Consider the following 26,675-nt stretch of genomic DNA (forward strand, 5'->3'; position numbering starts at 1 on the left):
TCTTTCTTTTTTTTTTTCTTTTTTTTTTTCTTTTTTTTCCAAATTCAACAAACTTCCATAATATGTTTTATGTAATTTTTTCATTCCCTCTAGAAAGCTTATTATTTTCATTCAAAGAATCTTTTACTATTAATTATTCTACTATTTTAAAATATAAATAAAAGAAATTACTATGTGTATTTAGAGGTACATAGCATATGAGTGTCCATGCAATAAAAGGGAGGTGTCTACCTAACAGTCCTCCCATTAAAGCTTGTATCCAACTATCAAGAAGTTTCTCTTAATTACCGATCGAAGTACATTCGTCAAGTGCTCAATAAAAACATGCAAGCCTATATTGATGGTGCAAAGTCTGGACCTTCTTCACAGCAAATGTTCAGCCAATGTGATTGACAAAAGAGAAAATGGATCTCATCCATTCTTACACCGTAGTATGAAAATCTAGGGCAATTGTGTCTCTAAGGGAACTTAAATCCCGTAGTGTAAGTCCTGGAGCTGCATTCAATAGATTCATTTAGGATTTAAGTTCATTACTAATTTTCCCAATTTGACAAAAAAAAAAAAAAAAAAAAAAAAAAAAAAGTACCTTAGGCATAAGTTTCTTTCAACGTTTAAGGGGAGTGCCAGGATATTCTGATAAGATCATGAAAGTATGCTGTACCAGTCATTAGCTTTGCATGGTGTAACGACGTACTTGTCTAGGCCAAACCTCACCAAACATATCTGGCTCTCTGTATTGCCGATCCCACGACCATGGTATGTCTGTTTCACCGCAATAAAGACACATGTTATGCCACTTTCCAAGGGAGCTACTTAAGTTGATGATACATGTATTTCTTGATTTCACCTTGGGGTAAAAAAAAACAAACACAAAAGAAGAAAATAAAGCCACTATTGCAACAGACCAGAGAGGCATGTTTTATAGGTTACGTAAACAACTAAAGCTGTCAACAAAGTTCCTTACAAAGTAAAGAGTAACTGAAGGAATTCAAACTGGATGCCGGAGCACTGAATAATGATGCAAGCGCAAGCTCACCTTTGGGGTCATATTTCACTGGTGGTAATGCATATGGTATAGGCAAGCGTACAAAAATGTCCATGTCTGATTTTTCATGGTTGCTGCTTTTCCAGCTCAGTGTGACGAGCTTTGTGTGGCGTAGTTGTCTTTTACCTCCATCGTCCTCCCTGTTCTGCAATTCTCTGGGCTGCACTGGCGAAAATAAGATTAATCAACTTTTCAACAATAAGATAGTTGATTATTCCATTGCATACTGATCGATTCAGAACCCATGAAGACGGGGCTCTTGCATGGAAGCCATTAAGGTTCTCTGATATAGTCAGGGTAAACCAGAAAAGGTCCATATTAAAGCCCAAGCAAACTAAAATAGGATCTACACTAGAATGGCACAAATACCAATACATAACAGATAGATTAGAATCTCTGAAATAAGCCAACAATATAAATTTGTACCAAGAAGTTTCCAATTTGAGATCCACATACCAAGATAGAGGAGCTGTAAGTGCATGAAAAGGGAGTGACATTTGAGTTGTTTCCAACAAGCGAAGGCAAGAACAGAACACCTAGCTGCAAGATACCCTCCAAGATCAACGATCGCAGCCTTCAGTAGGAACTCAAAACTGATGACTATATGGTTAGTAGGATGTTTATGACATAAGGTCAGTGAAGCGGATCCTCAAGCTTCCTACAGTATTTCGACAAAAATCAATAATAAGATGCACAAAACGCACATGTGCCAAGACGTACATGAGAGCGTTATTAGACTACTCGTGAAGCTTTCTGCGGAATAAATTGATTGCAGCAACGAAGCAGTCATAAGAGTAGAGACCTCATAGGATCTGATCATGAGCTGTGAACCATTCTTCTGCAATACTCCCCATGCAGCCTTGCTTAGATTTGATGATGTCAGCAAAAACCATCTGCCCAGAATTACATACTAGCAAACGTCAAAAAAAGTCTAACAAAACAGAACCAATTATCAGTCACAATTTATCTACAAACTATGAATATTTAGTATGTCAAGAGAAAAACCAAGATGGGCAAGGAATCTTACGCAAGTCTTTGGTCATTGTATCGCAAAAACGTTTTTATGTGGGGAATAGCACGGCTGTACCAATGCCAACAGGTTGTAATTAGTCTCAGCTGATTGAAAGATCAATGCTTTCTTTGTAGACCTGTCAGGCAATGTAAGAGCATGCACGCTTCACAAAGTGGAAGCAGACTAAGGATATAAAGAAGAAATTAAAAAGTATCTCAAAACTTATCCAACCAGGATATTGTTGGAATCTACATCACCTTTCATTAGAATAGAAGCAAGTATGGATTTCCATGCAATACAGCACAAATAAGAGTGAGGTTGGTGCAGCATACCTTCGACCTGTATGATCAGCTTGCCACCGATACCAATATTTAGATAGAAAAGCTCGTTCAACATTTTTTAGCGGACTTGGAACTGCACCGCCTGCAGCATAACCCTGTGAACAACAGACTAAGAAACCTTTGTTTGATTGAAAGAAGAATATTAATTAAAGCCTTCATTAAGAAGAAATGATTGTAAGAAGTTTCATTTGAGCTACTTTGAAGATATTAAACATATAAGTACCTCGAGGGAATTTCGAATGTCCTCCACAGTAGGCCAGACGATTTGAACTGGGCCAGGACCAAGTTGCTCATTTCCAAATGTCGATCCTGCTTGAATTGAAGAGCCAAATTCACCCATCCACTTCTCATCCAAAGAACCTAAAGATGAGAACTACACACAGTTTGCGCACTTAAGTCTATGCTAAAATCTAGAATCCTACTATTGACCATTAAGACTACTTATCATGAGGTGAACTACCCATCAACTCAGCAGCTTGGCTCAAACCAATCATAACTAACTCATACCAAGTAATGTACACACCACCATGCTCACCTGATATACACAGGGAGATCCTTTGAAATGTTCTTCAAAATGCTGCTCTTGCAAAATGGTCCGAAGCTTCAAGTGACCCCATTTTGTCAGATTTCGACCGAGATGATATCCCGGGACTGAAGCAACCAGTCGGACCTAGTAAGAATGTACGGCACATAGAAAGTTTTAAGGCAAGAAAATGAATTAAAGAAAAATTACTGGGGCCAGATAAATACTAGTACTTTGCGAACAAAAATTTCGTTTTAACTTCAACTCATAAGACAAAGAGTTTTTATGCAGTCAAGAAATATACCATGGCACTACTGTAGTCGAACTTGCGAAAGAAAGCAGCGTCAACATGAACTTCACCAATTCCAGAAATAATTGCAATGCACCCTGTCCACTGCCAAATTGATTAAGATGACACTGTAAGAAGGCAAAGTAATTTTGAAAATAGCATCTCTTCCAAATTTGCTGACATATGGACACGCCACTGTGACAAACGGCTTTCAAAACCACCGAAGTTCTTCTAATTGCGACAAGATTAAAGAGCATCCAACCTCAAGAGCTTGCAGATACTCCACCAAATCATTCTCAAATGGAGATGGCTTGGATTCGCCAGCAGCTACGTTTTTGTATGGAAAGTCTTGCGTCCAAAGGCCTTGGGATTTGTTATTCCAGTCAATATAGATCAGATTCGCAGTGTGCACGACAATACGTATACCAGTTGGGTAAAGCAGAAACATGGCTTTTGTATGGTGTGTGCCGTAGCTCAATCTAAGAGGTGGCTTGTGGAGCAACCACGAATTAGGCTTCCTGGCCTGTGCAATCACAAGTCCAAACAAAATCTGGTGGTCAGAGAGACGACTTTAAGTTCATGAAAGCCGTAAGTTTCTAAACAGCTCAAAACTATACTTGGGTTGAATCCTGAAGCTCCGAAATAATCTTTGGGCTTCATCAGTGGTTCTTATTCGCAGCACAGAACACATGAAGACACCTGTAAATCTACTTAGATTGAGCAGATTTAAGCAACTTGCAGAGGTCCTATGTTGCGACAATGACTGCTATTTGAATGAGGTGCAAAGAGGACCAAGATCCGTAGCAACAACTGCTTCAACAGAGCAATATCATATAATACCCGCTTCTGTGATAAATTAAGTCTTCTGTCACGGTTTAAAAATTGTTTCTAAATGCAAACACATACCTGGAGGAGCTCAAGCGAACCTCCACTTTCTCCATGAAAGATGACCACTGAAGGAACCGTTTTTAGGCGTGGGCAAGCTATAGGAAAGTTCTTGCATCATATAACACTGTTTCAGAATCTCTAGCATGACATTCATAACCATTATTCCTAATTATGCGCTTGCGGAAGGAGCAGCTACAACAATTCTTTATTGAAGAGCATTTAGAAAGAAATACGTCTTGCGTAAACTCTAGCAAACAAATCAAGATACTATGACTTGAAAGTTACAATAACTACAACCGTTTAGGAAACAGATCTAAGAGGAAGCTTTGATGCTCAGCTCACCTTCAAGTAGCCAGTCAATATCTACCATGTAGTTGGACAGTAAGGCTACCTGCACGTCGCCCTACATTGACAAGGAAATCACGTGTATTAGAGGTATTCAAAAACTTTTAGAAGCAAGGAACAAACGTGTAACAAGGAAAGAGGTGATAATGCGAGGAAAACAAAGCATACACGTAATAGTTGAAACAAATCTAAAAGTAGGGAGAAATTCAAGAATGCTGAGCCCCTACCACTGCTACATGATTGTTCAAGCGCATCAAAAATCCATAGTGTAATTTTTCGTAGTTTTGGACCAGGAAATGTTTCGTTAGTAGCTTTTCTTTTCATTTACCTGGATGACACCTCTTATGTTCACACACCCTTTATTTGCCCACTGTGGCAAGCCTTTCACCTGCATCAACCGGAACGTAGAGCTTGATCTGCACCCGGCTTCGTAGTCTACTCCAAACGCTTCGTCCAATTTGTTAGCGGCCCTTGGACTCTTAGACGAGGAGGATGTACCTATGTGCTGTTCATTCAATAACGATACATTTCCTCTTATTGAAGCCCTAGCAGCCCCGTCTTCTTCAGCCTGTTTATTTCCAGACAGTTGACGTCGTTTTACTACCATTGGAGAAGTTTACAATCGGGACACTCATCCTTAGACATCTAGCAAAACTTGTTAGAAGTCTTCAATGACACAAGATGGTGAACATATGGATTGAGCATATTGTCACAATTGTTTAAATAAGAGCAGACTATTCAGCAAAATGTAAAGCCAGACAGGTTTAATTTTTAATATCACTAGCAAACTTCTAGAAAAAGGAACTCAGAGTTGGTATCTTATCGTTGACTCTGAGGCAAAGACATAGACGACTTTGATACCTGTACAGCTTGAGCAAAAGCCTCGTCCTCGATCAGCTGCTGTTTTTGTTTCTTTGATACTTGCTCATCCTCATCGGAATCGATAATAATTGTCTCGAGTTCCCGTTTTTTTTTAGTTTCAGAGGGTTTACATTCTTGCAAGAGAAGTGACAACGACCTTGCGCCTGATTCTTCGCAATGAGCAGCTTGCGAGCTCCTCCTACTCTGCACATCACGGCTTGAATGATGGACCAACTCGTCTTCAGTCGGTTCTAAAGTTAATTTGTAAGGCATTTTTCCAGGCAAGAATTCAATGATGTCTCCAGCAGATATCAAAGCTCTTGCATTTGGTAACAGCTTTCTTTTCCCTGATCCAGATTTGATCACCACAGGATTCTGCCCAATCTATACAATCATCGCCAAAATATCACAGCCACTGTATATTGTCAGATGCCAAACTCAGTGTGTTAAATTATCGTCAAAATTTCGAGTTCAAACTTCAGCAAAGTCCAACGATCTGTACAAGCCTTCAGTAAGATGAGACTTTTAAGCGAAACGATATCCATGAAGAAACAATATTTTACAAATTTGAAACGTATGAAGAGAATAAATTTGTGTAACTTCAACCTTTACTCTGTACAACGACAGTGTTGATCAATTGATACAAGTAGGGCAATAGGATTCAGAAGCAATATCACAAGAAGAAAAATCTTACCACTGATAGTTCAAAAGTACAATCCGAAGAAGTCTTGAGGACCACATGCTTGCGGCTCACTTGCTTGTTCGCAGATACCAAATCGTCTCGGCCAATGGAATTGGGACCCTCAAATAGAGCAATTGGCAATACACCGCTTTTCAAGGTGCTGCCATCATCTTCAACTGCTTGTAGACGTCCCAGTTGAGCCTGCACAGAACATTGTAGCACATACCTCGAATGAAAGCAATATCCACAACCTCGGGCCTAATTGAAAGCCTCAATATGCGGGCATACTAAGTCGTCAAGCAGTAATAATCTTAGCTCTCTCTTTCTACAGGTTATTACGGTCCTCAAGCTCGATATCACTTTGCAGTGTGTAAACCTATTAAGAGCTTGATGCCAACAACGCAAACTTAGATATTTTCATGTGGATAAGAGTACTGAGTACCATCATGAGAGACAACAAAAATCAGCTAACTGAGTTGCAGGATCGAGCCTAAGGAATAAAGAATGTTGTCGAAAAAAAAAAAAAAAAAAAAAAAAAATCAAGACTTTGTTCAATTGTATCTCTTTTCACAGACCTAATGACCGAAGCACCCAATTTTATCATCAAACCTATTGGCAGGTGAGGAATTGTACCTTAGAGGTCAACATCGCGGATGAGAATCGTGCGCTTAAACAGAGAAAAGTCTGCAATTCAAATAAAATCCGAGAAAAAGGAATCAGTGATTAAACACCCTGTCGTGCGAAATACAGAATTAAGTGCAACGCTTTCGCCACACAGCGCTAATGCTTCCTCCTGACCTACTCAAGCACTCAGATAAGTTTCAAAATTTAAATTCTCGCGATCAATCCATGTATACTCGGAATGCATCCATTCTTAAAAACCATGAAAACAACACAGATAGAAACTACCTTCAAAACATCTCGTGTCTACACAATTGCAGCATTTTATACCAATTTAACTTCCGAGTCCTACGCCTCAAGAGCTCGTGCCTACGCTCGCCCCAAAACCCTAGAATAGATACGAGCGAGGAAATGAAGTTTCAGTTCACACAGAATCTCTGCCACGAGCGACAGAATGCAGAATCCATGTAAACCCAACCTGCGAAAAACAAAAATTGGACACTTACAGAGAGATTTTTTGAAAATCGACTAATCGAGCCGTCACGAACAGGAACGACGCTCCTCGTTGGCGCTTCGTCAGCAGCCACCTCATCACTCCTGTCAGCAGAGGAAGCCTAGCTGGCTTTGCTGAGCTGGACAATGCTCAAGTGGGGGAGGACACATTCAAAGGAAATAGAAGGCCGTCAAAGCCCATGAAGTGGACTTTTTACCAAAACATTTGACATCATATTAAAATTAAGTACACATGACTCTTCTCCAAATTAATTTAAGGCTAAGTGGTACATGAATTTTACATTGTATGCAGCTTGTATTCAAGTAAGTGATTTACATCATTTTGATTGAAGTTAAAGTCAATAAAATTAGATTTTTAAGATAATACAATTTTTAAGAGAATTCATGTGTTAGAATATATTTTACATTTGATATGTTAAAATTATTATTATTATTATCATTATTATTAAATGCATCATAGTTTTTTTTAAATGAAATAATTAAATCTAACATTTCATATATATATATATATATATATATATATAATTTAATATAAAATTTTAAATTTAGATTTTAATTTATAAGTAATAATCAATATAATATTATATACTATTAATAGTTATATTATAATTTTTAATAACTATTATCATTTATTTTTATCTTTTTTAAAAATTTGATCTATTCTATAATAATATTTTTATGAAATGATGCATCTATTTATATTTAAATACATAGGACCAAATGCAATCATTGATATAATTTGAAGCAAAGCAACACATTTGAAGTTTAGAAATTGGATTCAAAAAGTTTGTATTTTAGAAATTTGGATTTAAAAAAAAATGTAATTTGAAGTTATAACAAGAGAGTTATGATTTTTTGAAGTTAGGATATAAGTTTGGTATCTAATATTACTCTTTTAAGCATATTGAGAGTTGTAGGAAAGCTTTGAGAAATCAAAAAGTGAGGTTTGAAAGCAAACTTGAAGAGCTACATTTTATCTTATAAAGTTGATACATTTCAATCTAAAACAAAGGAGAAAGAGCTATTGGAAGTTAATATTCAAAACTGGAGTTTGTAAGTAAGTTGTTTTTAATGGAGATTTTGGTTTTTGCCATATCTTGAGTTTTTGGACAAAATTTTGGCTCAAAATTTTCATAAATATAGATGACTATGTGTCACGGACATACACATGTAAGCCAATAATTACATGTATAAATAGGTAGAAGTAAGTAAAAATAGGTAAAAGTAAATTAATTCTATAGTATTTGATATGGAAGCTTCCTAGAAGCTTTATAGACGTTGCTTTGACTTTATAGGTGTCTTTAATTGCCTTTTTGGATTAGAAACGTGGTCAACAAGTTGACCATGTGCCACAACACATATTGGAGGTCCTGTAGAACATCGCCATGTAGCCCTTAGTTAGATAGTATATATAGAGACAAGAGTGAAGCCTTCTTCACTCTTCTCAACTCCATTCTTACTTCCAGTCTAATTTCAAGGGTCTCTAGTTTTCTTGTATTTTGGCAATAGTCATTCCAATTTCTTTTTTAATATACATATCAAGTTATTTCTATTTTGTCATCTTTCTTTGAAAGAAGTCTCACTTGTTTATTTGTCTTTATTATGTTCTTGTCTTTGACAGATTGACTAGAGTACACCTACAATATCAGAGCTTTGTGTAAGCTTGATTAAGAGTGGATTACCTCTTTTTCTTGATAAGACACAAGCATATTAGAAGTTGCGGATTATCTTTTTTTAAACTGATATTGTCCTTAGTATTTTCTTTGTTCTCAAGTCCTCTCTTCTATTTGTCTTGAGCGATATTAGACATCTTCTCTTTTCTAAGTGTTATCATGGCAGAACTTGTTGAAATGAAGAGTGCAATGGCACAAATGCAAGAGCAATTGAGGGAGTTAATGCTTGCGATTCATCAACTCAATTTACCACCACAAGGAGCAACAAGATTGGGAGGAAGTGAAGATATAGAAATGATTGGAACTGCTTCAACATCTGCACTAAATCATGTCCCTTCTCCTTTGATGGAATGCCCTTCCAGTGTTAGAGAATCAAGAATTGCCCTACCCGAGAAGTTTGATGGCACTAGATCGAAGTTTGGAGGATTTATCATTCAAAAGCAACTTGTGATTGAACTTCAATCCCAAAGCTATCCAATTCCAAGATCACAAGTTAGATTCATTGGTACACTTCTTTCAGGTTCAGCACTATCGTAGTTTTCATCTTTTTTTGAATGATGAGATCCAATATTGGATAATCTAGAGGCTTTTTTAGCGGAGTTTTGATCTATGTATAGAGAACATGATGCAATTCGTGTTGCAATCAATAAGATCCGTATTTTACGACAAGATAATCGATCAGTTATGTTGTATGCTTCACAATTTTGACAACTTGCAACTGATATCAAGTAGGATGATGCTACACTTATTAGCCAATTTTTCTACGGATTGCAATATGAGGTAAAAAAATTAATGCTCAACTTACTTGATCCTCAAACATTGACTCAAGTAATTGACTTTGCTGTGAAGTGCGACAATTGCCTTTTTGAATTCTGATTTGAGAACCGTACAAGTAGACCTCAATGTAACTATAATTCAATAGCAACACCAATATCTCTTCAATACATACATTCAAAAGTAGAGGATATGTAAATTGATGTAATACATTTCAAATCTCTTATTGAGCAAGAAAAGACTTGTCGTCATCAAGAAGGATTGTGCTTATATTGTAGAGAACCTGAGCACATTGCTCAAAGAAGCGACGCAACCATAAAATGAGGAGTACGGTGATCAAAGATGGAAAATGAATTTGTCCAGCTACAATAGGGACCGTGCGGCTGGAACCTTGTACAACGCCTAATAAAGGTCCTATCCTCTCCTCAGAACCCTCTCCATATTTTACACTAAATGTTATTTTAAGACCTAAACATCTCAAAGCCTTTGTCTTGCTAGATTCAGGAGGCTCAGCTTGTTTCTTAGATGAAAAATTTGCTAAAAGACGTAACATATTTTTAATAAAGAAAACTAAACTTGTTCATGTAGAAGTCATAGATGGTTGTTCATTGTCTTCAAGAGATATTATTCATGAAACCCTTCCTATAGAAATAGCAATTAATGGTCATAGTAGCTTTATAATATTTAATATTATTAGATCTCTTTCTAATCTAGTCATTTTAGATTTATCATGGCTAGAAAATATAATCCTAAAATAGATTGGATATCTCGTAGTCTTGATTTTTCTGAAAGTATAACTAAGAGTGTAGTTAATCAAGTAGAAAGTCATAAGTCTAGTATAATTAAACCTATATTTGTAGGTGCAAGTGCTTTCTTGCATGCTGCAAAAGAAGGATCACCTTATGTCATTTATGCCACACCTGTTTCTATTGGTAGAAAGACTTCAAGTGGCATTCCAAGCCAATATCAAGATTTTCAAGATGTATTTGAAAAAAAGAATGCGGATACTCTTCCAAAACATCGTTCCTATGACTACTCAATTGACCTTCAAGAAGGAGCACAACTGCCATTTGGACCAATCTACAATTTATCTCAAAACGAATTGGTTGAACTCAAGGAGTATATTGAAGAGAATTTGGCCAAGAACTTCATATGCCATTCCAAATCTCCAGCAGGAGTTCCAATTTTATTTGTGAAGAAAAAAGATGGATCATTGCAGATGTGTGTTGATTATCAACAACTCAACAAAATCACTATCAAAAATAGGTACCCCCTACTTTTGATATGTGGACTTCTTGATCAGTTGAATCAAGCTAAGATCTATACAAAAATAGATCTATAGTAAGCATATAATTTGGTACGCATCAAAGAAAGAGATGAATGGAAGACTGCGTTTCGAACAAGGTATAGACATTTTGAATACAACGTCATGCCTTTTGGACTTACAAATGCACCAACAGCATTCCAATATCTAATGAATGATGTCTTTTGGGAGTTTTTAGATGATTTTGTTGTCTATTACCTTGACGACATTTTAATCTATTCTAAGAACTTAGAGGAACATGAACTTCATGTTCGTAAAGTATTACAAAAACTAAGAGATGCAGGATTCTATGCCAAGATAGAAAAGTATGTATTTCACACTACTCAAGTCGACTTCTGAGGATACATCATTTCAAATGACTGACTTATAATAGATCCTAAAAAAATTCAAACTATTATAGATTGGAAGGTCCCAAAAATGGTAAGAGATGTCTAATGCTTTTTGGGATTTGCCAACTACTGTCACGGACATACTCATGTAAGCTAGTAATTACATATACAAATAGGTGGAAGTAAGTAAAAGTAGGTAAAAGTAAGTTAATTCTATAATATTTAATATGAAAGCTTCTTAGAAGCTTCATAGACGGTGCTTTGATCTCATAGGTGTCTTTAATTGCATTTTTGGATTAGAAACGTGGTCTACAAGTTAGCCATGTGCCACACATATTGTTAACTTGAAGATCAAGCTAACTCTGTGGCCCACATATAGAAAAACTTGCCTTGTAAGTCAAGGCATGTGTCCTACAAAGTCAACACATATTGGAGGTCCTATAGAACGTCGCCATGTAGCCCTTAGTTAGATAGTATATATAGAAACAACAGTGAAGCCTTCTTTACTCTTGTCAACTCTTTTCTTGCTTCCAATCTAGTTTCAAGGGTCTCTAGTTTTCTTGTCTTTTAGTAATAGCCATTCTAGTTTCTCTTTCAATATACATACTTGTTTATTTATATTTTATTACCTTTCTTTGAGTGAAGGCTCACTTGTCTGAATTACTTTTTCATCGAGTTCTTGTCCTTGACAACTACTATTGGATCTTCATCAAAGGCTTCTTTCAAGTTGTAATTCCACTTATACGTTTGACTTGCAAAGACAAACTTGAAAGGAATCAAGAAGCAGAAGTAGCATTTGAAGCTTTGAAGACAACCTTTATTTTTGCACCAATCTTATATCGCATCGATTTTTCTAAGCCATTTTTTATGAAAATAGATGCATCAGACTTTGCTTTGGATGCTGTATTATCACAAATGGAAATAGATGATAAACTTCATCCAATAACTTTTCATTCCAGAAAATTTTCAACAGTCGAGATTAACTACGAGATCCATGACAAAGAACTTGTTGTAATCGTGGATTCGTTTCAAGAATGGCGCCATTATCTAGAAAGTGCTTCTAGCCCAGTCACAGTGTATATGGATCACAAGAATCTTGAATATTTTATGTCAACACGTGTTTTAAAATGGTCGCCAAGCCCATTGGAGTATGTCTTTGTCAAGATTCGAATTCAAGATCACTTATCAACCAGGAAAATAATAAGATTTATCAAATGCACTCTCTAGACAATCTTATCTTGTACCAAAGGAAGGAGATGCTGCTTTTGATCAGCAATGGACAATTTTCTTGAAGCTAGAGCATCTTCATCTTTGAGCAATGAAATCAACACTAATTGTTGATTCAACTTTCATTAAGCAAGTTCAATCAAGAATGTCTTCTGATCCTCTTATTCGTGATATTAAGGGAAATCCTTCAAAGTCTTATGATACTTCTAAGTTTGAATTCAAGAAGAATCTACTATATTTTGAGGGACACCTATATGTTCTAGAAGATGAAGCTTGATTACATGTTCTTCAAGCTCGTCATGAGTTTCCAGCAGTAGGACATTTTGGGTACAATAAAACTTTGGAACTAATATCCAGGGACTTTTAGTGGTTCCAAATGTGGAAAGCAGTTAAAGATTTTGTACAATCTTGTGATGTTTGCTCGAGATCAAAAATTCTTTGTCATCGACCTTACAAACTTCTTCAGCCATTATCCATTCCAGAACAACCATGGTCTTCTATTTCTATGGATTTCATCATGGACCTTCTAATCTTTTATTTTTATGATTCTATATTCGTGATAGTAGATCATTTTACCAAGATGGCACATTTTGTACCTTATACAAAATCTATGACAGGTGAAGAAACATCTAAGCTCTTTCTTGACAATATCTATCGCTATCATGGATTATCCAAGGATATTATATCAGATAGGGGAACTCAATTTATATCAAGATTTTGGCAGACTCTTTTCAAGATTCTAAAAGTGGATATAAAACTATCTTCGACATTCTATCCTCAAACTAATGGATAAACAAAGCGTATTAATCAAGTTTTAGACTAGTATTTAAGATGTACCATTAACTACTAACAAGATGATTGGACAACTCTTTTGCCATTGGCAGAGTTTGTTTATAATAACATGATACATTCTTCTATAAAATAAACACCTTTCTTTGCCAATTATGGTTATTATCCACGACTTGATATTTTTGAATTTTCAAAAGTTGATAGTCCTATGACGAAAGATTTGGCAATTCATTTGTCAAAGCTACATACAACGATAAAGGCACAGTTAAAAGAAGCTCAAGAATAATAAAAGGTCAATGTCGATGTCTATTGAAATGAACAACTATCATTCGACATGGGTGATAAGGTATGGTTACTTCATCATAATATCAAGACCACTCGTCTTTGTGACAAGTTGGACTATCGAAGGCTTGGACCATTTTCTATTTCTACACAAATTAATCCAGTTGTATATCGTTTACATCTACCGGAGTGAATGAAAATCCATCCAGTATCCCACGTGTCTCTTCTTGAACCATACAAGACAGTGGACATACCAAGAAGAAGACAAGCTCTACCTCCTCTTATAGAAGTGGATAATAATGAAGAGTTTGAAGTAGAAGAAGTCTTAGATTCAAGGCAGTGCCGAAATAAATTAGAATATCTTGTCCATTGGCGTGGATATGATATCAATGAATGCACATGGGAGCCAATAAAAAATCTTACAAATGCAGCAAAGGCAGTGGAGGCTTTTCATCAATGACATCCATCAAAATCAAGATGAAAACCTTCTTTATAAAAGAAACAAGATCTAAGCAAGATATCATTCTACTTTCAATCCTTGTTTGTAGCTTCTTTGTAGTTGTGACCCTTAGGAGATGGAGAACCAACAACCAGCAGATTTGACTCAAGAACCTTCATTTGCTGACCTGCCAGATGAGACATTATGATTGTTTCAACCTTCAAGACAATGCAATCGAAATGAAGATCTTCAAGAACTACATATTTTTCCTCAAATAGATGGCAAAATACAATACGTTTGGTATCACGACCTTGGAAGGGACTCTTGATGTTTGGTGATTTTACTAGAGGTAGGAACAACTCCTGATGGTGTTCCAAATATTTTATTCGAACGAAGTTATGAAGGCCTCAATAATGATCAAATAACTGGGTGGTCTTCCCGCCCTAGTATGAGATACTACCGATGGTTGAGAGGCCCTATCAATCATCTTTGAAGAGAACAAAGATCAGAGTATGTCGCGAATATAATTTGTCGCATCATAGATTTCCTCAACATATGATTATTGCTGCTCATGGAACTCGTCCCTAGAAAGGAAGGTAATGTCACGAACAAATGCATGTAAGGTAATAATTACATGTATAAATAGGTAGAAGTAAGTAAAAATAGATAAAAATAAGTTAATTCTATAGTATTTGGTATGAAAGCTTCTTAGAAGCTTTATAGATGTTTCTTTGACTTTATAGGTGTCTTTAATTATTTTTTTGGATTAAAAACGTAGTCAACAAGTTGGCCATGTGCCACACATGTTAGCTTGAAGACCAAGCTAATTATGTGGCCCACACGTAGAAAAACTTGCCTTGTAAGTCAAGGCATGTGTCCTACAAAGTCAACACATATTGGAGGTCCTATAGAACGTCTCCACATAGCCGTTAGTTAGATAGTATATATAGAGACCAGAGTGAAGCCTTCTTCACTCTTGTCAACTCCATTCTTGCTTCTAGTCTAGTTTCAAGAGTCTCAAGTTTTCTTGTATTTTGACAATAGCCATTCCAATTTCTTTTTTAATGTACATATCAAGTTATTTCTATTTTTTCATCTTTCTTTAAAAGAAGTCTCACTTATTTATTTGTCTTTATTATGTTCTTGTCCTTGACACTATGTTAAAAAGTTGTACATGAAATTTTTTTGGTATTTAAGCATTGGATTTTTGAAATATGAAAGAATTAGTGCGTAAGTGCCTAGAAATTAATATGTTTAGTACTTGCTAAAAATAAGGCAATATCCAAAGTCTTATAATAAATTTGTAGTTAAATTTTTGTATAGAAGTTGTCAAAAATATAAGTTAACTTGTAGAGAATTTTGAATCCAATTAGATAATTAGATTGAAATTTATTAGGTGATATGTATATGGAAGGGATTTCTATTTGAATAGAAGTGATTTTAGGATATCTAGTCCCATCTTAGGTACTCTTATGTATTCTAGACTTGTATACTTGATGTAATTATCTTCTTAAAGATAAGCTATAAATCATGTTTGTATTTTATAATCTTACAACTTCTTTGAATGATTTCTCGCAACCAAAAGCCTAGCACTTTTTTGAAACAATTCTTTCTACTACAACATCGTTACAAAATCCGAAAGCACAACTCAAGTTTGAATAAAAAAGATAAATTATTTAAAAATTAAGTAACTACTATATTAATAAATGATGAATTAATATAGGACTAAGATGGTAGCAAATATATTCAAATTTTGAATAGAATAGTATTGGATTAGATGCCATGTTTTTTCAAAATAAGTGCAATAAAAAAAGTTTATTACTAAATTAAAATATGTGTGCTATTAGTTTTAGATACTTTCCAAAATGCTATCTTATACTTGCTTGTTATTCCAAGAGCTTGAGTAACAAAGGAGCTATAGATTAGAATTAATAATCAATGAAGATAATTGAATATTATCTAAGAAGTAGGTAAATTTTTCTATACAAGCTATAATAGAAGAACAGAATTCTTATAGTCAAGTAAAGTATTTGGCTTAATTTTTTGGAATAAAATTGATTTTATTAGTTTTTAAGTACCAAATTGATTCTATAATAGATTATTATATGATAAAATATAATGTAAGGGCTTTATTTGAGATAAATCAGTTTAACATGGATTGTGCTACATATAGATATTATGGATGTCTTTGACTTTGGACTTAGAGAATGAAATTTAAGTTTTTGAGATTTAGATTTCAAAATTTTAGAATTTTAGGATTTAATATTTAGGCTTTAGATTTTAGAATTTAAGATTATGAAGATATTCCAAAGGTTTTTAATTTTTTAATTTTGGCTTAAAATTTTGCTTACTTCTTATTTTCTATTTTTCATACTTATATGTCTAGTAATGAAATTAAAAATTCTTATAAGTTTTTTAGTCAAGAGATATAAAAGATTTAATTCTAAATATTAAAGTTAATTTTTGACTTTTGAATCACCTTCTTCAATCTTCAACCTATTCAAAGACTACTTAGTAAATTTATGGTTAATCTTATTCAATTCTATTAATCTTGGTACTATAATAGCTTATTTAATATGCTCTTTGGTGTCTTGAGGCAATTGAGTTGCCAAGGTGTCATATTACATGAAGTCTTACTTAATAATATACAAGGCACTTGGCTATAGAAGGTAGAAGGAAAATTACAACAATAAGATCTTAACAACTCTAATAGAATCCTAAATAAATTCTAATTATATCTTAATAATACTAATCAAATTTTAATTAAATCCAAAAGAAATTCTAAAGAAATTAGAAAAGAAATATGAAAAAATCCTAAAGAAATATTAAAAAATTCTTAAATAAATCAAAAATAAATCTTAACTAAGTTCTACTTTAATTTAATTGAAATCCTAATGGATCTTAACTAAATCCTAGGTCAAATCCTAACTAAATCTTAAACCAAATCCTAGACAAATCCTAAATCCTAAATCAAATTTTAGACAAATTCTAAACCCAAAACGAAATCCTAGATAAATCCTAAATCCTAAATCTTAAACCAAACCCTAGATAAATTCTAAAGTAGATTAGAACCCCAATATCTATTGATTAAATTTTTGAACATGCTTAAATATTTATATACCTTTCAACCTCTTAACTAAAACAAATATAACAAATTTGAAGATAATTATACTTACCAAATGTAAGAGTGTAAATTTTCACTCCTCAATCCAAGTTACAAGATGGCTTCAATTAAGACTTACTTGTAATTGGTGGTGTGAAGTGAAGTAAGCAAATAACAAGAACAAAAGAAGAACAACCACAAAGTAATTGAAATAAATGACATGAAACAATTACAACATGTAAAACTAAGTCACAATCTATTCACTATATTTTTATCTAATAAAAAATAAAATTATAAATTATAAAAGTATATTTTTAGATATTTAATTTTATTAACTTTTCAATGACATAAGAAACGTGTAAATTTCGAATTATTATGAGTAAGTTATGAAGTTTTAAAGATATGAAGTAAGGAATTGAAAAGTGAAGTGAAAATATTTTACCTCAAAGGTAACTTACTTATAGATCAAGGGTTCGAGCCTCACTAAGGCTCACATGTAGTGTATAAGGGTGTTTTAAATAGGCCACAAGGCCTTAGTCTTATCTTCCTAACTACCTTCAAGGTGCTACAACCCATATGGAACTTGTGCACTCCCCTTCCTACAAGGACTACACTAGCTGCTGGTCCTCCTATTTTCTACTAGAAGGACCAATATTTTTATAATTTTGACCTCACCATGGTGTTCAAAAATACCCAATTAGCCTAGGAAACTTGTGTGGCCCTCAAATCTTGCTCCATTTCTTTATAAAGGCTCCCAAAGTGGTAAAACTTATTTTTACCAAGATCTTAAAAATTACTCTAAAATTTCCTAAAAAATTCTAAATAAATTCTAAATAAATTCTGAAAAATTCTATAATATTTCTATAATACTAACATCCATCTAAGGATACATTTTTCTACCTTTATGATTTTTGATAATAATAAAAATCAATTTAAATCTATTATAAATCCTATTTTTTATACCAATAACTACAATGATATGAGGTTCTTTCTCATGCTTCTTCTAACTACTAACATTTATAGTTTTTTATAAGTAGTATATATAGATAGAAGACTAATATAGATATTGGTCTTAATAAATAATCCTTACTATTTAACAATGAATGAAAATACTTAAACCAACGAAGATAATTACCTCCAACTCTTATTAAGACTCCATTTCCACCACCAACATTCTAATGATTTCTCTAAGGATTTATATACTAATTATTATATCTTGTGATTTAAAGCATTCTAAATATATTTATATTTTTATCCTAAAATAGTAAGTGAGTCAATTTGATGACTCACATATGGCGACCATCTAGAAGGACTTGCAAAGAAAAAGAACCTAGAACTATTCTTCCAAAATACCATTGAATAAAAAGAGAAATTATCTACAAAAGTATTTTAATAACTTTCCAAGACAAAAATGAGTGATTTGCTACTAATTTGAAGAGACTAAAGGTTTTGTTCTATAGATTCAAATAAAGAAGATAAAAAAATAAAAATAAATTAAATCTAACCTAAGACTTAAAAAAAAGAAATCAGAGCTAAGAAATAAAAAAGTGATCTTTTTAGATTCTTCTTTAATATAAGAAGATTTTACTATCAACCTTCTAAGGTCTATATATCCATTGGATGTCAAATTTTTTCTTTGCTTATACTAATACTAGCTCATTGGGATATCCCATTTTTTCCAACCGAATTTGAACCTAGGACACTCACTTGACAATCTTTCACCTGACCAACCCCTCTATACCTTTTAGATGTTTACTGAGATACATTTTTATAATTTTTAATAATAATAATTATTTATTTATTTATTTATTTTATTTTATGAAAGTTTCATCAAGTACTTATCTCCTTCAGTTATAATATCTCTAATTGTTTGGTGAAGGAACAAAATTGAGAGAAAGATAAGACATATGAATACCACTATAGCTTGTCTTAACTTTCAATGTTTTAGCCTCCTATATTTTTTCAATTTTGATGATTCTCCACTTAAGAAGTTGAATAAGGATGAATACAAAGATGAGATGTTTGACTATAAGTTTGATGAAAATCACACTTGATATTCCTTGCATCAATTGCCAGAAGTTTTAGTAAAAAAAGTCTTCTCTGTTAAGAGTTTGTAATCAAACTGAATTGTTTGGAAAGACTTTTTTAACCAAGTGTCACAAATTTAGAATACTCACTGGAAATCTAAAGAAGAAGCTCAAGAAGAATTAGCAAGAACTAGATTAATCAGTTGAGTACAACAACAATACTAGAGAGGTGAGCTAGAGCTGTTACTAGGTATCCTTCGTCGTCTTTGTGGTACGGGCGGTTCTTCATCTCGGGGTTGTCTTTGTGAGATACTCGATTGAAAAGACATGACTGGTATGGTATCTACCTCTTGGCTATCCATATCAAATTAAAAATACAAGCACTAAACATAGAAGAATGGACTCATGTTACAGATTTATAGTCTCTAACTATGTCTTTTAGAAGTTCCTTCTTCCCCTTCTTTGAAAGGCGGAGGATTAAGAAACTTCAAGGAGAAAGAACTTCACTAAAAAACTTTCATCAAAAGGACTTAGGTTTCTGAGGATAGCATCGATGAAACTTCTATACCTTTTATGACGCATTGATAAGTTTTTTTGCTAGTTCTCATGTATGCTCATTGATATCATAGCTGCTCCAATGCACTATGTACTCCAATTTCTCCCACTTATGCCACAAATCTAATATCTTTTCTACCTCGTATTCCTCGTGGTTTTTAATTTCAATACTAAGTGGTGGACATTGCACTCTTCTAAGAAAAGACAACTCTTGATAAGGCTCCAACAAAGAAACATGAAAGACTGGATGTACCTTCATAGCAGCCAATAACTCCAAACGGTAGGCTATTGGATTGATTTGCTTCTGGATGACAAATGGTCCCAATCTTTCATAGTCCAACTTATCACATGGCCGCTTGGTTTGATATTTCATTGAAGCAGCCATACTTTATCTCTAATTTTGAAAGTAGGTGCCTGATTCCAAAATTTATCTACGGACACCTTATAAGCTTTTTGGGCGGTTTACAATTGAAGCTTTAACGTAGTTTAAAGCTTCGATAGGTGTTTTACAAATCCTTCAGCTGCTGGATTGTTAATAGTTGATGGACTCAACAGATCAAGCTTCAGATGATACTCATAGTTGAAAAAGAATGGTGTTTGTTGAGTCGACGCATGAAAGGTGTTGTTATATGCAAACTTGGCTAACAATAGATATGTAGTCCAATCATCTTGCTAATAGTTGATGCTGCATCATAAATACTACTTCAAAGTTTGATTCACCTATTCCGTTTGGTCATCAGTTTGAGGATAAAAAGTCGAAGAAAGCTTGATATCCACCTTCAATATCTCAAAGAGAGATCTCTAGAACTTTGATACGAATTAGGTTCCTCAATCCGATACGATATCATCTCATAAACCATGATATTGATACATACTATCAAGAAAGAGCCTTATTGTGTCTTTATTTGACGATGTTTTCTTGCAAGGAACAAAGTGTGTCATTTTTGTAAGCTAATCTACTACAACAAAGATGCTATCAAATGAATTTGATGGCGGCAAGTCCATAATGAAGTCTATGGAAACTGAAGACAATGGCCGACGTAGAATAGGCAAAAGCTGAAGAAGACCATAAAGACGATGCTGAAGGTTCTTGTATCTTGAACAAATGTCATAGGAGAGGATAAAATCCTTGACATCCTTCCACATTTGGAGCTACCAAAAATCTCAGGAAGTAAGTTCCAAGGTCTTATTGAATCCAAAATATCTTGTAGATAGAAAGTCGTGTCGAGATTAAAGAAGTCAAAGTCGTGCTAGTACCTTTGGAATATACAACCGCTCTTCAAAGTATAAAAGATCTCCTTCCACCTTGAACTTGTCATTATTGACATGTTGCGTGATATCAAAGGCTACAAAATTTCCAATAGTCACAGTACATACCTAGTTGAGGAAGTCAACATCAATTGGCATTATAGTAGAGCAAAGCCTAAATTGTTTTGACTTCAACAATGTTGTGTACTGTTGATCAAACGCTACTTCTCCAACCTTTAGTGCTAGATACAATCTCCTTGATAATGCATCGGATAGTCCTTGTTACTTTCCAGGTCGATAAGTAATAACAAAGTCAAACCTGGATAGCAACATATTCCATCGAGCTTGATGACGATTCAGAACTTGAGCCGACATGAAGTATTCTAAATTCTTATGATCCATATATACGGTCATCGGATGCGTAGCTCCTTTAAGAAAGTGATGCCACTCTTAGAAAGAATCCACTATCATAAGAAATTCTTTATCGTGGATCTCATAATTGATCTCGGCAGTACAAAACTTTTGAGAGTAGAACACAACCAGATGAAACTTCATGTCTGCATCTATCTGTAAAAGTATAGCTCCCATAACAAAATCTGAAGCATCGGTCTCTAAATAAAAGGCCTTTGCAAAGTCCAGATGTATTAAGATTGGAGCCATAGTAAATGCTCTCTTATGATCTTGAAATACTTTTTCCGCTAAAGGTCCCCATTCGAGCTTATCTTTATATATCAACCGAGTGAACGGAGCAGTAACTTGAGAATAATTCTTGATGAAGATCTCATAAAAGTTAACTAAATAAAGAAAGCATTGTACATCTCTAATCATCTTTGGAACTTTCCATGATACAACTACTTCCACCTTCTTAGGGTCCATCTTCAAACCTTTTGTAGTTGTAATGAATCCCAAAAATTCTATCTCAGTTTGATTTAATAAGCACTTCTCCAATTTAGCATAAAGTCCTCGCTCACAAAGTTTTTCAAGGACCAGACAAACATTTTTTCATGCTCTTGTATGTTCTTGGAAAATATCAGAATATCATCTAGATAGATGACAATAAAATCGTCAAGGTGCTCCCAAAAGATGTCATTCATCATGTATTAAAAGACCGCCAGAGTATTAATAAGACCAAAAGGCATGACATTATATTCAAAATGGCTATACCTTGTATGAAAAGTTGTCTTCCATTTGTCTCCTTCCTTGATTCAAATGAGGTTGTAAGCTCCCCTTAGATCAATCTTTGTAAAGATCCTTGCACGACCAAGTTGCTATTGAAGACTTGATATCAAGGATAATTGATAACGATTCTTCTTTATCACCTTGTTGAGACCTCGATAATCTACGCACATCCGCAGCAAGCCATCTTTCTTCTTCACAAATAAGATTAGTGCTCCAACTGGTGACTTCAAATGATGAATGAAATTATTGGCTAGATTCTCGTCAATGTAATTTCGTAATTCTATGAACTCTGACTGCAACAAATTATAGATTGGGCCAAAAGATGGTTGTGCTCCTTCTTGTAAGTCTATAGTACAATCATATGGTCGATGCTCCGGTAGCATGTCGGCATTCTTCTTTTAAAACACGTGTTCAAAATCCTTATATTACTCTGATATACTTGCTGTCGAAATCTTCTCTCTACTAGTTGGAGTTGCATAAATGACAAACAGTGTACCTTCCTTGGACGATGTTACAAACGCTCTTGCTCCAATAAATAAGGATTTTTTTATTCGAGATCTTCTAACAAGTTTACTCTTGAAATGTTCTATAAAAAATGTCATCCTTTGTAACCTCCAATCTATAGATGGGTTATGTATTTCTAACTAAGAAAGACCAAGAATAACAGGATTTGACAGGGTTCTAAAAATATTGAAAATAATATAGCTACTATGGTCTTTAAACGTCTCTTCTATAGGTTCTGATTCATGGATGATACTACCAGACAATAAAGGTCGTCCATCCATTACTTCGACATGAACGGATTTAAGTTTTTGTACTAGACGAATCTCATGATGCTTAGCAAATTCTTTGTCTAAAAACCAAGCAAATGCTTCTGAATCTAATAACGCTAAGATTTTTTTTATTTTTGAGGGCCAAAAGATAGAGGACTAGTAAAACAATGGGCAGGTTGAGCAGAAAAAGAAGAACTTGATTGTTCTTGTGGTATTGAATTATTTAACCATACGATCTCTATTATGACTGGGCATCCTCGTTTTTATGAACAAACGTGCCTCTAGTCCTGATAATGTATCGATTTTGCTTCTTGGGGCAGTTTCCAACTCCGTGGCCTTCTTCACTACAATACAAGCATAGTCCTTCCTCCATACGCCACTTTTTTTCTTCTAGAGTTAGGAATTTGACATGTACCACATCAATTTGTATGTCTTCCACCTCTGAATATGAATTCAAGCTACTTGTTGACATACTTGGAGTGTAGCGAGTCGTATGTTATCTTGAGCGTTGGTCTTGGCGACGTTGGAATAGGTAATTATCGTACTTCACAGCTTGGCTAATGGCTTCGTTGAGCGTTCGTGGATTAAGAAGAGATAATAACAAATCCTTCATGTCGTTTCTTAAGCCCCAATAAAATTGACTCGTCAATGCTTCCTCGTCCTAGTTGATGTCACATGCTAATTATCTTAAATCTGATGTGTAGATTGACACAGAGCATGCCTCTTGTTGTAGCGACCGTATCTTTGTTGTAGCTCATTGCACCTTGTCATGTTTGTCAAATGCTTTTGCAAACGCCTCCAAACAAGTTTCAAAGTTGTTTAAAATTGATGATCTTTTTTTAAACAAAGCAACAAACTATGATAGAGCTTGTCCCGTCAGCAAAGTTCCAAGCAATCCAACATGTGACTCTTCCATCAAATAGCGTTCAGGCTCTAAAGCTATTCTCAATCTAATTTGATTGACAAAACCCCAAAACTTAGAACGCGTACCATCAAACTTGTTTGGAAGGATAATTTGGGGCTTCTTTCATTGTAAGACCAACGGTCTTTGTTGAACTAGAGACAAAACTGCTTCTCTTGGTACTGAAGCTTTAGATTGATGAATCCTCGATTGTGCCATCTCGGATGCTCTATTATTATGAAGTCTTGAAATGATTCTTTCAATCTCTGCAACTCTCTGTACTAACGTAACAAGAGTATTCATAATGGCATCCAACTTGGACTCCGAACTTTCAGTCATACTAATATTTTGATCTCCAACCATTCTAAGAGATGGAAAGAAATGACTCTATAAGAAGGCAATATTGGTTTAGAGGAGGGTACTCTACAACCTCTAAAATGCCTTAAAATCTTCAAGAAGAGGGGTAATCCACTCTCTCCAAGAAAGATAAGACTCCAATATTATAATAGAAGAAATATCAGTTTAGAGGAGGGTAATCTGCAACCTCTAAAATGCCAGCACCTTCAAGTAGAGGGATAATCCACATTCTAACAAGAAGGAATTAGCTCTAATATCAAAGATGAGTGTAGTCTCAACAAACTGTCATGAATTTAGAATACTGACTAGAAATCTAAACAAGAAGCTCAAGAAGAATCGGCAAAAACTAGATTAATCAGATGAATACAAGAGCAACACTAGAGAGGTGAGCTAGAGCTCCAAGAGATGTATTATCGAGACTGAGGATCTCCTTAGTCTTGGCTTCTATATATACTACAAGCTAGGAAGCTTCTCAAGTAGCTTCTACAAACTAAAAAGCTTCTCAAGCAGCTTCTATGAATTAAGAAGCTTCTCAAGCAGCTTCCATAAGCTAAAGAGCTTCTCAAGCAACTTCCACGAGCTTGAAAACTTCTCAAGTAGCTTCTGTAAAAAGCAAAGCTTCTCTAGAACTTTTTAGAATCTTCTACAACTTCCTAGTATATGTCTTTGACACCAAGTAAGGACCTAATCATATGGCATCAAATTTTCCTAAGAAGTTTAATCTCTTTGTATCTTGTAAGAGAACTAACATGCCAGCCTTAAAGATTCTAGCCTTGTGTCGCTTGTTAAAGGCATTTTTTCATCTTTTTTATATAGCCTTTGTATGTTGTAGACTAATTCTCTCTCTTTCGTCTAATCTTTTTAGTTGTTTCAATTTATCTTTAAGAAAAAAGTCTAAAAATTTATAATTTATATAGTAAACATATAATTCTTCTGTAGGTACCTTATACTTATCATTTGATATTCCAGGATGGATGGCCATGCTATTCTTAGTAGTAAGATTATTTAAAATTTGTTTAAATTATAACGGTAGAATAAAGTTGCTTTCTTCTATTAAGTCATCCAACTTGTGAATTTGAATGCCATTAAATTTTATTCCAAAGACATCTTTAAAATTGATGTCATCTAGCAAAGTTGCTAAATCCACTTCTACTTCGTTGTTTTGTCAAGTCGCAAAACCATCTATGAAATTAACACTTATGATTTCATCTTCACTTGAAGTAGGATGAATTTTCAATCATTGGATGAATTTTCTATCATCTTCTCAATTGTATAGTCGTGGGCCTATACAACTTAATGGAGTAGTTTGGAATATATTAGAATGGGCCACCCTCTTTGCTACCAAATCATCAAACCTATTTTTTTTTTTTTAATTCTTTTTATGGTTGTGGATTCAATCTGTTATCTTCAAAAGAATAAGATAAGATTTTGGCTAAGGATAATCCTTGAGATTGGATAAAGATTTTAGTCAAATTTTTTAGTAGCCCATAGATGATATGGGGCTTCTTACCTCCCTAATTAATTTTCACATTTGTTGCCCTTAACCATTGTCTACCTAAAAGTAATGGATATGAATTTTTATTAGGATGCATGTAAATCACATGAAAGGTGAGAGAGTATTCTTCACCTCCCATTATCATTCTACAACCACTAATTTATTCCAAAAGTATGTCTTAACTCTGATTAGCCATGTTGATTATAAAAAGAGAGGGTCTAGTGATATTAAGTCCTAGTTTGTCCATAGTTTTCAGAGGCATAATATTTAATCTACTACCTCCATCCACAATGGTATGAGGTATGATTTTATCCACTATAGATACTTCTAATTCAATTGCCTTTATCTCTTCTTCCACTTAAATCATTTTAATGTAGGCTTGAATTTTTTCTTTGGACCTTTGGTGTCTCTTAATAGGCAAGCCTATCTTAAATACTTTTTTCATTATTGGAGAAACCTCCAATAATTGAGCAATAGATATATTTGCCTTGATTTTGTTCAATTCTTCCCATAAGTCATAAAACTCCCTCTGATCATTATTTTTAGAGGAAATGAGATACTACCTTCTAATTCAGGGATCCTAAGACCTTCTTACTCTTTTGTAGAGGAGAATTCATCTACAAGGATTTTTTCTTTTTCCATCTTAGTTTTTTGAGTGGTAGTGGGTTCTAAATTATGAAGCATTTCTCTTGATTTCTTCACATTATACATTGCTTAACTTATAACTTCATTTAAATCAAAAAAGTGAGGAGAGTCTTCTGAACTATTCTCACTATCTATTGAGGTAGGAGGGGAAGGACTAGTATACCTAGACCTTATCATAACTACCAAAGTCGGTATATTAGGAAGTTATTTATTTTTATTAGGTACTTCTTTATAAGAGATGTAATGTATGTGAGAAGATGATAATTGAACTTTAAGAATTTGAAAACCTTATTCTTTAGTTGGTATTTCTAAATACTTTATATCTTATGAATTTCTTTCCTTATTTTGTTGGCGATATTGAGGTTGATCTACATTTAATAAAATAAATCTTGCTTGTGTATTTAGACCTAAGGGAGGATGTTGGATTTGACAATT

At 34.2% G+C, this 26,675-nt stretch overlaps 1 protein-coding gene across 6 annotated transcripts; it reads right to left on the reverse strand.

The window, feature by feature from the left end:
- Window positions 1–359: 359 nt before the first annotated feature.
- LOC112287237 (tyrosyl-DNA phosphodiesterase 1) lies at window positions 360–7,037 on the reverse strand. Of its 6 annotated transcripts, none has more exons than XR_002971218.3 (18): window positions 6,896–7,037; window positions 6,620–6,670; window positions 5,999–6,187; window positions 5,305–5,688; window positions 4,772–5,011; window positions 4,441–4,501; window positions 4,117–4,193; window positions 3,473–3,733; window positions 3,226–3,315; window positions 2,934–3,068; window positions 2,622–2,771; window positions 2,390–2,493; window positions 2,073–2,126; window positions 1,848–1,938; window positions 1,502–1,585; window positions 1,037–1,205; window positions 587–762; window positions 360–495 (listed from the first exon to the last, which is right to left on the reverse strand). XR_002971218.3 is itself a non-coding variant. In XM_090253667.1 (18 exons), exons 2-18 carry the CDS (start codon window positions 6,632–6,634, stop codon window positions 469–471), a joined length of 2,199 nt encoding a protein of 732 aa, XP_090109793.1. In that variant the 5' UTR covers window positions 6,635–6,670; window positions 6,896–7,037; the 3' UTR covers window positions 360–468. The 6 variants fall into 6 exon arrangements, 3 of the variants coding, with proteins under 3 accessions (XP_090109793.1, XP_090109792.1, XP_024385826.1); XM_090253667.1 differs by having other exon boundaries at window positions 695–762; XM_090253666.1 differs by having other exon boundaries at window positions 662–762.
- Between the last annotated feature and the right edge of the window lie 19,638 nt (window positions 7,038–26,675).

This window comes from Physcomitrium patens, chromosome 10, assembly GCF_059467195.1.
Source record: "Physcomitrium patens ecotype Gransden chromosome 10, ASM5946719v1, whole genome shotgun sequence".
Classification (NCBI taxonomy): domain Eukaryota; kingdom Viridiplantae; phylum Streptophyta; class Bryopsida; order Funariales; family Funariaceae; genus Physcomitrium; species Physcomitrium patens.

Bases quoted from the DNA above. Each gene is read 5' to 3' on its own strand.
- LOC112287237 (XM_090253667.1), bottom strand. The intron at 5,689-5,998 runs GTAAGATTTTTC...ATGATTGTATAG, and splicing joins GTACTTTTGAACTATCAGTG to ATTGGGCAGAATCCTGTGGT. The intron at 5,012-5,304 runs GTATCAAAGTCG...GGAAATAAACAG, and splicing joins CTTTTGCTCAAGCTGTACAG to GCTGAAGAAGACGGGGCTGC.